The sequence below is a fragment of the Xyrauchen texanus genome, chromosome 25, assembly GCF_025860055.1.
Source record: "Xyrauchen texanus isolate HMW12.3.18 chromosome 25, RBS_HiC_50CHRs, whole genome shotgun sequence".
Taxonomy (NCBI): domain Eukaryota; kingdom Metazoa; phylum Chordata; class Actinopteri; order Cypriniformes; family Catostomidae; genus Xyrauchen; species Xyrauchen texanus.
In genome coordinates, this window is record NC_068300.1 from 7,570,167 (window position 1) to 7,582,773 (window position 12,607).

At 39.7% G+C, this 12,607-nt stretch overlaps 1 protein-coding gene across 3 annotated transcripts in view; it reads right to left on the reverse strand.

The window, feature by feature from the left end:
• Positions 1-7,500: 7,500 nt before the first annotated feature.
• The window catches only part of LOC127619112 (signal peptide, CUB and EGF-like domain-containing protein 3), a 127,367-nt gene continuing 122,260 nt past the window's right edge, over positions 7,501-12,607 (reverse strand). For all 3 annotated transcript variants that reach the window (XM_052091868.1, XM_052091872.1, XM_052091867.1), the window contains one exon: positions 7,501-11,608. In XM_052091868.1, coding sequence (XP_051947828.1) covers positions 11,456-11,608 — 153 coding nt within the window. In that variant the 3' untranslated portion in view covers positions 7,501-11,455. The remainder of the gene's footprint in view (positions 11,609-12,607) is intronic.

Consider the following 12,607-nt stretch of genomic DNA (forward strand, 5'->3'; position numbering starts at 1 on the left):
CTTTAATATTTATATCAATGAATTGGCCACAACCCTTCAAAAGTCATCTGGCCCTGGACTGATCTTAGATGGCAGAGAAATCAAATGCCTCCTTTATGCTGACGACCTCCTGCTGCTGTCACCTAATGAAGAGGGACTACATGAAAGCCCCCACCCACACACACATCATGAACAATAGATTTTTACAATCAGGCGAACGATCCTTCATGCCAACTGCTATAATTATTTGGGTCTTAAAATCTCAGCTTCAGGACAATTTGATTTGGCGTTAAAAGATCTGGCTGTGAAATCTGGGGCCCCAAATATAAATGAAATCGTGAGTCCTGGGATAAAAGCCCTGTTGAAATTTTCCAGCTAGAATTCCAGAGAATTCACAGAAATGCTCAAAATCTGGGTTGGAGAGCAGAACGAGCTGCACTTCCTATTAGAAACTTATACATTTATGCATTTGGCAGACGCTTTTATCCAAAGCGACTTAAAGTGCACTTATTACAGGGACAATCCCCCCGGAGTAACCTGGAGTTAAGTGCCTTGCTCAAGGACACAATGCTGGTGGCTGTGGGGATAGAACCAGCGACCTTCTGATTACCAGTTATGTGCTTTAGCCCACTACGCCACCACCACTTTACACAAATAGCTCATATTCTACCAGAATTCCAGGACATGAATGATTTAGACAAACTCTCATATCTTATAGGAGAGAAAGTAGAGTGTATTCAGCTGGCAGCGCAGTATGTGTTCTCCTGTCGTCACATGTGGCATCACATACCAGTGAAGAGTCCCCTATGCCAGCTTGTCCTGAGACTGACTGAACTAACACCCGAGGAGATCGGCCAGTCTCAGAATAACCGCATGCTCACAAACATTCAGCCTAACCAAATTATCCACAAAGGAAAAATACATTAAAAAACACAAATTGGAATGTTTTTTGGCACTAAATCAAGAGTACACCGTGGCAAACTATCAGACTAAAATGACTGACAGAAAAGCACTGACGATGTACCGACTCGGTGAGCACAGTCTGGCTATAGAGATGGGCCGCCGCAGACAGATCCTGCTCTCAATGCAACCTGGGAGTGATTGAGACAGAGCTGCACTTCCTAACAGAATGCCCAAAGTATCAATCAATTAGAAACAAATATTACCACAAAATTAACAATATGTGCCCTTGGGATGTGGGAGACTAGTCGACTAGACGGTTTTGATGCTGCTAGTCGACACTGGAATTTTGTTTACACAGGCTGTGCTTAAATTACTATATTAATGTTACATATTTTGAACAGAATTAATAATACAAATGTTATTTAAAAAGAGGATATCTGGAGCAGATACTAAGTTTAATTTCACCTCATGCTGAGCGCGCTTCTTCCCGCTCGTATTCGAGGCACGCAGGAAAATTTTCTCTCAGTAGACAAGCAAACTCATAGTAATCACTTCGGTGGTGGTGCGGGAATCGGATTTCCAAACGTTTGAAAGTCCCTATGGATATTTTCATGGATTTACATTTATGCATTCGGCAGACGCTTTTATCCAAAGCGACTTACAGTGCAATTATTACAGGGACAATCCCCCTGGAACAACCTGGAGTTAAGTGCCTTGCTCAAGGACACAATGGTGGTAGCCGTGGGGTTAGAACCAGCAACCAGCAACCCTCTGATTAACAGCCCTGTGCTTTAGCCACTACGCCACCACCACCAATGGATGTTATTGATGTTATTGTTTCAAGTGCAGGATAGCTGCCTCAGGCGAGTCATGTCCCAGCTTTCACCCTGTCGACGTGTGTAAAGGGATCAATGGAAAGGAGGGGGCGAGAACCGGCTTGACGATATAAATAATATTTTAATGAGAAACTTAAAACAAGGACACAAACACACATGACGGACATGTCCGTGAACTATCTCTCTCTCCCGCACGATCCTCTGCAGTCAACCTTTATCCCTCTCGGGAGGCTTGATTAGCCTAATATGGGACCGGGTGTGTAGGATCACGACCCTGCCCTCCGCCCTCCGCCCTGCCACAACGTGTTCATTTTGCTCATCCAAAAATGTATGCTTTGAGTAGCCAAGAAAATTACTATTTTCAACGAGGTGCCGACTGCTTAACAGGTTGTAAATATTTTTTTTTTTACATGATAACCGTTATTGGTTAACGTTCTTTACTGAACAGCTGTCATATTAGATCAATGGCTAATGTAGGACTGTGCATCTTGAAATAGGCACAACTTTTCAGTGCGTATTTTTCCTCTTGTAGATTTGGCTAAGTCTACCTGTTAATTGTTTTCAACAATGTCCTGACTGGTTTAATATGTTAAGCATCTTTTACATGGTGAATTCCATTTAGAACAGGCTGGATTGATCTATTGGTGCTGCACTGTTCAATCAATTGTTTTCTAAAAATATGCCTCTTAAACGTTGATTCAGTGAATGCGTGTCATGTTCAGGGATGGATTACCGAAAAAACCCATCAACAATGAAAATGAACCCCCTACCTCTAAACAAATGTTGGCCTTGAAAACGAACCCCCACCCTTGCTCAACTGTTTTTGGGCATGAAAACCAACTAAAACATTACTAATGAGGGGAAAAATAATTTACAGTTTGGATTTCCCCAAGAAAACCTCATGATGAAAGTTATGAACAACTAGCCTACCTCAAGGTCAGTGGTCTTCTCACCACATGCTGCCATGTTACTTTTATATAGATGGTGAGCCAATTTAAAACTTTATACCAAGTCACTTGATCCCTTTCAATATTTTATTTTCTAGAAAATTTGGCCCACTCTCTCACCGTACCTCTCCCCAACCTCAATGTTTTCTACCAGTTGGATACAAAAACGAATTAGCCTAATTTTGGTAGGCTACGAGTTTAAAATGTAAATGTTAAGGGATGTTATTTGTTTTATCACACCTTTATGCAATTCCAGACCTGTACAATTACTGTCGAACACAAATTTTGAATTTGAGGAATCTTTATGCAGCTCTACTCAAGCTCCAAAAACCTCTTCTAAAAGCCATACACTATAGCTTTGAGTGAGAAAAGGACTGAAATTTAAGTCTGTGGTAGCAGGTAATTGACCCTTATAGTTCTTTTCCCCTGAAAACTAGTTTATTTCATTTAACCGGCAGGGACTCACATTCAACATGGCCTTAATGCCGCAGCAAATCAGTGTAGTATATCTAAGTTTAAAATACTTGCGACATGCTTATGTGATGCTCTTGTTCTACCCGCTCCGTACGGGACTCGAACCTAGGTCTCCGGCGTGGGAGGCGGTTTCTCCAACAAGGAGGCTAAAGGGTACAGCCTCTCGCGTCAGTCGCTAGTGCACCTCTTGAGGTCAGGAGAGTGAGGTTTACACACTGCACAGCTATCTACCAGCTGGCTCCCGTTACACTCACCCCCTAAACCTCACTCCCATCCGGGTCATGGCACCAATGTGACGCTCTTGTTCTACCCGCTCCGTACGGGACTCGATCCTAGGTCTCTGGTGTGGGAGGTGGTTGCTCTAACAAGGAGGCTAAAGGCTACAGCCTCTAGTGCACAGCTATCTACCAGCTGGCTCCCGTTACACTTACTACATGTTACACTTACTACATGTTAATCACATTATGTACCATTATATAAAATACAAAGAGGTCAACGGATATTGGATTGTGCCAATCATTCTAAAATTGGTCGCCTATTAAGTGTTAGTATTCGTTCCTGTGATGGGGAGGGCCAGACAAAGTCCAAATTGAATGAATATCCAGAAGTACTTTATGCTTGAACTACTCTGCAACTGCTGTAATCACTCGCCCCACATGCTTTAAAACAACCGTGCCACAGTTTCACCTAAGGACGTAGCACACACAGTGTTCTTTAAGTTTGATAATCACATTAAGTCATCAAGATTCCTGTCTTTCCACCCCCAAATTTAAGACATATTTATATTAAAGTTAAGACTCTTATCATTTAAGATTTATAAATTCAGTTTCCCAAAATGTAAGACATTAGCACTAAGGATCTGTGGGAACCCTGGACTCATTTTGGATGATCCATTGGAACACAATATCCAGAAAGGTTCGATTAGTTAAGAATGATGCCAAATAAGCAAGCTTGATCATTTAATGACAAGATGAGGCACAGAGGATCAAGAAAAACATGGAATACAATGAAGAGCCAATGACAATGAGGCAAGGCCTGCCACTGGCCATCTAATCCACATGTGACATTTGGTGGGCCAGTCATAACAAAGCCCTCCATGCACATGGTAAATGGTCTGCACTGATATAGTGCCTTTTTAAGCCTTAACGGTATTCAAAGCGTTACACTGCATCTCATTCACCCATTCACACACCAATGGCGGCAGAGCTGCTATGTAAGGTGCTAGCCTGCTATTGGGAGCAACTTTGTGTTCAGTGTCTTGCCCAAGGACACTTCAGCATGTGGAGTCGTGTGGGCTGGGATTCAAACCACCGACCCTGCGATTAGTGGCCGACCCGCTCTACCAAATGAGCCACAGCCTCCCACATGAAGTTCACAGTGTCTTTGGGCTTGTACGATGGACTCGCTCCATTTGCCATCACTCTATTTGGCACCACAGGTGTGGAACAAGTCACTGACACAGATAAATAAAGCATTCGTTTTTAAATAAGATCACTACCAAACACTTCAGTATGGCTTTATAATAATAATAAAAACAAAACAAAAAACCCTGCCCTTGCACAAAAATCACTGTTTGATCATACATTTGCTTTATAAAGCTACTGAAGTTATCCAGCTACTTGTTACAGTAGCCTACATTTAAAGTCTGATATTTTGATACAAATCTGTTTCAGTAGTTTGCAAGTTAATTTAATCCTGCTTAGAGGCTAGTGTAAACATTTGTGGCTCGCTTTCCTTGGCGAAGGGCTTGAGGCTTGAACGGAGCACAAATACCTCCCAAAAGGGGTGTTTACAGTGGAGTTGGGTTTGTTGCATTGCTGGAAAGATGCCACAGTTGTGGCACATGGGCAGCATTTTTGTGCTGCTCAGGGATATGTTGAGCTAATAGAAAACATGGTTACGTGGAAAACATAGCATCTGTGGACACCTGAACATTATTGTTTACTAGGTTAAGTGTCAGAAACATGTTAAACATGTGACGGCTTGTGTCTGCTTGGACAGAGGCTGTGTAAAATTGCAATGTGCTGTGTAATGGTCAGAACGTGTTCTGCTCTGTAGCGAGCTCACGTTAAAATGTCTGCGTTGGTTTGAAAAGATTATTGGTCGACTGAAAGGAGTTCGCCATTGCAGGATTGCCCCTGTGTTGCAAATGGGATAAATCGTGCTCCAGATGCCATTTTGTATGGAGAACGCTTCTGATATTCATGATAAAGTAGACAAACAGAATCGCCGAATGGATCGCGCCCTAAACGAGCTATGCGGCGAGGTAATGAGGCTGATAGGAATCACCCTTCGTGTTCAAATGGAGCTGGGATAGAAATCGAGAGGCACGAGTCGGGGCACCACTTTACGTGGTAGCGTTACAACGTTTAGATCCAAGATGGACCTTCATTCGGTGATAAAGCCACTGCTATGTGTTATAAAGGGAATGGAAAACCTGATTAGTATTCTGTCTTCAATTGAAGTTTACAAATGCAGCTGATCCTAGATCAGTTTGTCATTTCTCAATTCATCTAAGCTTAGGATTTAGGAAGACGACACTACATATATTTAATAGGCTACTAAATACTTATTGTGAGAAGCTTCTGGAAGGCAACCCAAAATGTTTGACCCAAGTTAAAAAGGTTAAAGGCAATGCTACCAAATACTAACAAAGTGTATGTAAACTTCTGACCCACTGGGAATGTGATGAAAGAAATAAAAGCTGAAATAAATTATTTTCTTACTATTATTCTGACATTTCAGATTCTTAAAATAAAGTAATGATCCTAACGGAAATTGAGTTGAAATGTATTTGGATATTGTCTATGTAAAACATGATGCTGCCACCCCTATGCTTCACGGTTGGGATGGTGTTCTTCAGGTTGTAAGCCTCACCCTTTTTCCTCCAAACATAACGATGGTCATTATGGCCAAACAGTTTAATTTTTGTTTCATTAGATCAGAGGACATTTCTCCAAATAATTAAGATCTTTGTCCCCGGTTTTGGAGCAGTGGTTTCTTCCTTGCTAAGCAGCCTTTCAGGTTATATCAATATATGACTCGTTTTACTGTGGATATAGATACTCGTTTACCTGTTTCCTCCAGGATCTTCACAAGGTCCTTTGCTGTTGTTCTGGGATTGATTTGCACTTTTTGCACCAAACTACGTTCATCTCTAAGAGACAGAATGAGTCTCCTTCCTGAGCGGTATGATGGCTACGTGGTCCCATAGTGTTTATACTTGCGTACTATTGTTTGGACAGATGAACATGGTACCTTCAGGCATTTGGAAATTGCTCCCAAGGATGAAACAGACTTGTGGAGGTCCACAATCTTTTTTCTGAGGTCTTGGCTGATTTTTTTGGCTCTTTTGATTTTCCAGTGATGTCAAGGTAGGCCTTAAAGTACATCCACAGGTACACATCCAATTGACTCCAATTAGCCAATGATCCTATCAGAAGCTAATTGGTTAATTGTCTAAAGGCTTGACATAATTTTCTGGAATTTTCCAAGCTGCTTAAAGGCACAGTCAGCTTAGTGTATGTAAACTTCTGATCCACTGGAATTGTGATATAATCAGTTAAAAGTGAAACAATCGGTCTGTAAACAATTGATAAATGACTCATGTCATGCACAAAGTTGATGTCCTAAACGACTTACCAAAACTAAAATTTGCTAATATGAAATCTGTGGAGTGGTTCAAAAATGAGTTTTAATGACTTCAACCTAAATGTATGTAAACCTCTGACTTCAACCATATAAATATTGTCATTTAAGTTAAATAAATATAAATAAAGCCAAAAATCGAATTAAAGGAATATTTTGGGTTCAATACAAGTTAAGCTCAATCGACAGCATTTGTTGCATAATGTTGATTACAACAAAAAGTATTTTCGTCTTGTCCCTCCTTTTCTTTAAAAGAAAAGCTAAAATCTGGGTAACGGTGAGGCAGTTATGATGGAAATGTTAAAACATTTCAAAAGTATAGCCACAAGATGTAAACAACATGCATGTTAACATGATTTAAGTTTGATAAAATTGCTTACTAACCTTATCTGTGTAAAGTTTTAGCCTATATAAATTTACAACGTGATTGCCATGACGTAACGCTGTAAATTTCAATTTAAACAACTTTACAGCTCAAATAATACAGCGTGTTTATCAGTAGAATTAATGTAACTGCAGATCTATAATTATAATCTTCACATTTCTGCTTTTGCCACAAATGCTGTCTGTTGAGCTGAACTTGTATTGAACCCAACTCATTCATTTATCTCTCAGAAAATAATGCATCTTTTTCATCTGTCTTTTCCTTTGATCTGAAAATGATAACTTTTATCTGTATAAATTAAGAAACACGACACCTTTAAGAACACCAATTTCTTTCATTTAAAAAGACAATACAAAATCCAGACATCAAGTGCAAATACCATCCCATGAATCATTGTGGCAATGTCATTTCTTTTCCTCCAAAACTTTAATACATAAAAAAAACATTATTGAAAAATGGGGAAAATAAAACACAGAAAAAACAGAAAATAAAAACAACAACATAAAAATAAAAATAGAAACTGGAATGTGATTTGATACAATGTATTTTAAAGTTGCTTGAAAATTGGAAAATTTTGGTTGCGCAAAGGAAATTATAAAAATAAAGCAGCAGTCACAGACCGCTAATGACAAGTTAGAGTAACTAATAATCTGCATTTCCTTTATTGAACATTCAAAAGACAATGTTGACTACTTTGCCATTAATTTTTTATTTCATGGCACTTATGGCTACTTCGCATATGACCCATCCTTTTACAGAGACTTCTATCCAACAGTGCTGCAACAGAGTACTTGACATGTTTAGTGATACACAGTGACTCAAAAGAACTTTAGTTTCTGTAAATGGGACTATATTGACAGTACTATACTTGTTATTGGGTCAACCCAAGTTGTGTTGTTTTTCTTTTACTTTCTACTGTATATGATCATATTTAGAGTTCAACATTTATATTTGCGACACTTGTTATAGATTCAAAAATGTACATAATACCTAAAACGATTAAGCATTGTTGGTTAGATTTTCTGTTTGTCACTGCACTTCAAAAAAACGAAACCGGGGTGGGATCGTCTGCAGTGGCGAATTTAGGCATGGGCGACATGGGCATCTTGTCGGTGGCAGCACGAGGTGCCCCGGGGGGCCTTGAACTCCACCAGCCATCTCATTTAAAATCATCACCACATACCACAACCGCAACCCCCCCCTCCCCCCCTTTGGGGGTGTGCTGAAGCGGGTTTCACCCAGGGTGCCATACAAGCTAGAACCGCTCCTGATCATCTGTGTGCTTGTACGTTAATGGCCATTGGGGTGGTGGACAGTCTTTGGAAGTAAGTTTGGGTCAAAAGTTCGATCAGCATGGTCGGATCACATCTGGAGCCAGCTTTGAACAATGAACTCCAAAAATATAATTTTTTTTACTTGCACAGAAATAGGCCTGAAACATACTCAACGCAAGTGTGTGAAGACAAACGCTTCAAGCTATGCATGCTCAAATTCATGTTTGGTTGCCATTTGAAACGTCAAACCGCAGTTCATAACACAACGCAAATTCGCAACTGGGCATTAACGTAAACTCTCTTTTTCTACGGTCAGTTTTTTTCTTTCAGGTCAGCTTTTGTCACTGTGCAGAAATGGTTTAAAGCGAATCCTGCTGAGCAAGTTTTCCGGTTAAGTGCATTCAACAGCATTTATTGCATAATGTTGATGACCACAAAAATGTACTTGGACTAGTCCCTCCTTTTCTTAATAAATGCAAATATCTGGGTTACAGTGAGGCACTTACAATAGAAGTGAATGGGGCCAATCTATTACAAAAGTGCATCCACAAGAATGCATTTTAGTGTGATTAAATCGCTTAATAGCATTTTTGTGTAAAGTTATATTTAATTTTACAACTTCATTGCCATGACAATGTGACCGTAACACCGTAAACCCCGTAATCCCGCAAAAACGATGATATAAACAACTTTACAGCTCAAATAATAATAATAATAAGTTTTAACAGAAGAGTTCATGTAATTATAAGCTTCACATTTCTGCCTTTAAACCCTCCAAAAATGGTCTCCACTCACTTCCATTGTAAGTGCCTCACTGTAACCGCAATTTGGCAATATTTTTCAAAATATATATATTTTTTTGTGGTAATCAACTTTATGCCGCAAATGCTGTCGATTGAGCTTAACTTGTTTTGAACCTGTAATATTCCTTTTACGTCAGCATGTTTATAGCAATCTCTCTGAATAACACTTCCTCCATTTTATTGGTGCAGAAACTCAATGGCTGCCTTGAATATTGAGGTTTGTTACTGCATTGAGTATCGCAAAAAACACACGTTAAGTATGTACAATGGGAATGTGTGCTTGCAACGGGTCGTCCAAGCCTTTGCGTTTGCACACATGCATGGAGTATATTTTGTATATTTTGGCCTTGTTGTTCAAATTTGATCCCAGCCTCTTTTTGACAGCATCAGGCTTTGAAAGGGCGGGATGGGGGGGGTTACAGAGGCATGTTTCTAAATACAAGGTCTTATGTCTTGATTTATCTCTCAGACTCCAATTAGTCTACGTTTATTTAATATTTACAATATACAAAAAAGACAACAACAAACTACCATTATGACCATCCAGTGAGCGGTCCTTTTCTGTTTACAAACGTTTACAGATCAAAACTGGGTATGGTTTGACCTTCTCAAAGTCATAGTCTTTGCTACATAAGACCATGTCCTAACAAGGTGCAAAGCGACAAGTTATTTATCCGTTCACACCAAAAGTAAAACTGCTGCATGGCATGACAATCAGCCTTTTGTTGTGGTCGCGGCTGGTTGACATGGAAGAGATTTTATCGCTTGCCGCTTCATCGTGTTGCACCTGGTTAGGACACGGTGCAACACATTATGTAAAGGGCTCTAGTTTGTGACTTAAAAACATATTCATAAGGGATACTAATGGGTTCATAATTAATACAGGAAACACTCATAAAAGTCGACATCCACAGACTTTGTACTTCAGGCACCTACAAGCAAATATCACTGAGGTCCAGTGAAACTTAACACCTGTAGACTGAACGCTGCTCCTCTGGATGGTTAAAGTGATGTGCAAAACACTGTTGTTTCGTCCTGGTCAGGACTGAAATGTGTAGACATGCTGTTTGGTTTTTCAATCACGTCCATCCGTGTCAACCTGTGGTTTGCGTTTATCAGTGATTCATATCTGCATTATGAAAACATTACTTCCAACCTGTGAAAGCGTTCGGCCCCTCGATTGCTCTTTTTCGTAGGGGAGGACATTTCTAGAATCGCATTAGGCAAAACCGAAAGGCTTAAAGTGACGTTTCTGAAGAAGCAGCAATTGCATGTCCTGCAAAAAAAACCCATTTCTGTTTTGGTCTCTCACAGAACAGAGTATTAACAGTCCACTGTTTTTAAAATACCAACCAACCTTTCCATCACCCAAGCCTTTTTCATAATGCACATCTTTTACGCCTTTTTAAATTAACTTGAATATTAGGAAACAGACGAATATGCAATTGACAATAATACAATCTGATCAGACAAAATACTACTGTTTTACAGTAACAGCACGACCATTAGAGATTACGTGTAAGCTCTAGGAGCTCAAATATAATGCTTTAACATTGTGAAATGCTTGATATGAATTAGGTCTTACAGAGAGCACACTAAGAGTACAGATATACAAAAGATTGTACGTTTAGTTTGAGAACAACTGGAGTTTTTAAGAGCTGGAACCTGGGGGGGAAAAACACTATTTTTAAAGCACAGTCACAGCTAGCTCCAGTTCAACAAATATATAATTTCTTTTACATGCTACAACTTTCTTTTGTCTGTACAACACGCTCTTTAACTCAAATCATCTCCGTGAAAAACAAGACGGGTGTTTAAACTTAAACTGGGATGTAGGACCACCCAAAACGTTGTTTTACTCTACGAAGATGCCTCTACGGACTAAGCGTGCAAACTGAACAAAAACATCGACGGCACAGAGTTGTGGCCGACGTGGATAGAGAGGTCTAACAGCGAGAAACACTTTAGTCAAGCTGGTGTTTGGTTTGAAACCACTGCGTTACATTAGACTACACAGCTTTTCCCCCCTCACAGATAACCGACAAGTATAAAAAAGAAAAAGGACAAGTGAAACATTTGAAATCTGCATAGTGTGATGTCATTAAGTGTGGTTGTGTGTGTGCATATTTCCTTTAAATGTGTGTAGGATCCTGTTGACTCGAGGCCAGGTGACTGAAGGTGTGTGGAGGTGGACTATGCTTTTGGGCTATTTGTATGGACGCAGGAAGGCAGAGACTTTGCTGTGGATGAGACGTATGAAGGAACGTGGAAGCATCTCCGTGGAGTCCCGAGTGGAGTACTTGTAGTAATTGTTAGGGTGAGCCAGCACGTCGAAAAGAGTTTTAATGAGTTTTTTATCCTGATGAGAAACAGAAAGGAGACAAGGAATGGAATGAGTATAGGCTTCAAATGGTACGCATTTATTCTTTACCAAAAATAAGGTCTTCACATAGCCCTGACTTCAAACAATTTTCTGTAATCGACATAATGTCACATGCGCTCCCGAGAGAGCTGAACTTGTGAATTGGAACTTTTAAACCTTTGAGGACCCTTTAAAAGTTCACTCAGTAATTTTTTTCCTCATTCAAGAAGTTTAACTTCTAAAGAAATGAATAGTCATTTTGAAACATAGGTATACAATCATGAGCAATCACATGAGAAGACGACTCCTATCAGTCATAACAGTAACCTGTTAAGCTGTTTTATTCTACATGGAGAGGGTCTCCTCATGGGGGCTGCCATGTTAGAATCACATGACCAGCCAAATACTACTGGCTTAATCTCAGTAACCGCCTTGATATTGGACACATTTGCTCTTGGATTAAATTAATCATTGCTGCATTTCATAGAAATCCATTTCTACAATGGCATCTGTAACTAAAAACTATTGATTTTGAATGATGCTGCATCCAAGCCACTAGGTGTCAGTAACTACGTTTCCATCCAAGGATTTTTTTGTGAAAAACTTTTTAGCGCATTAAAATAAAGCTGATTGAAACGCACATTATCGCTAAAATGTCACAAATGTCGACATAATATTTTTCCATTTAAATCAAGCGCATAAACTCTATGTTGATCCATCAAATGTTGCGGAAAAAATGGTTTGGAAACACTTTTTGGCATTAACGCAAAAATGTAGTGTCACATGACCCATATCTGCCCCAATCTTTAGCATGTGTTAATCATGACGAGCCAGTTTACTGTACGTGATTATGGATTGATCTTTACGGCATATAGAGCCGCATAATTAATTTTTCTTTAATAGCTGTGCTCACCGCATATACACATCGATTGATGGTCCTTGTACTGTGACAGAAAGTTTCCCCCACTACTTTTGCTGGCAGGTTGCCATGACAAT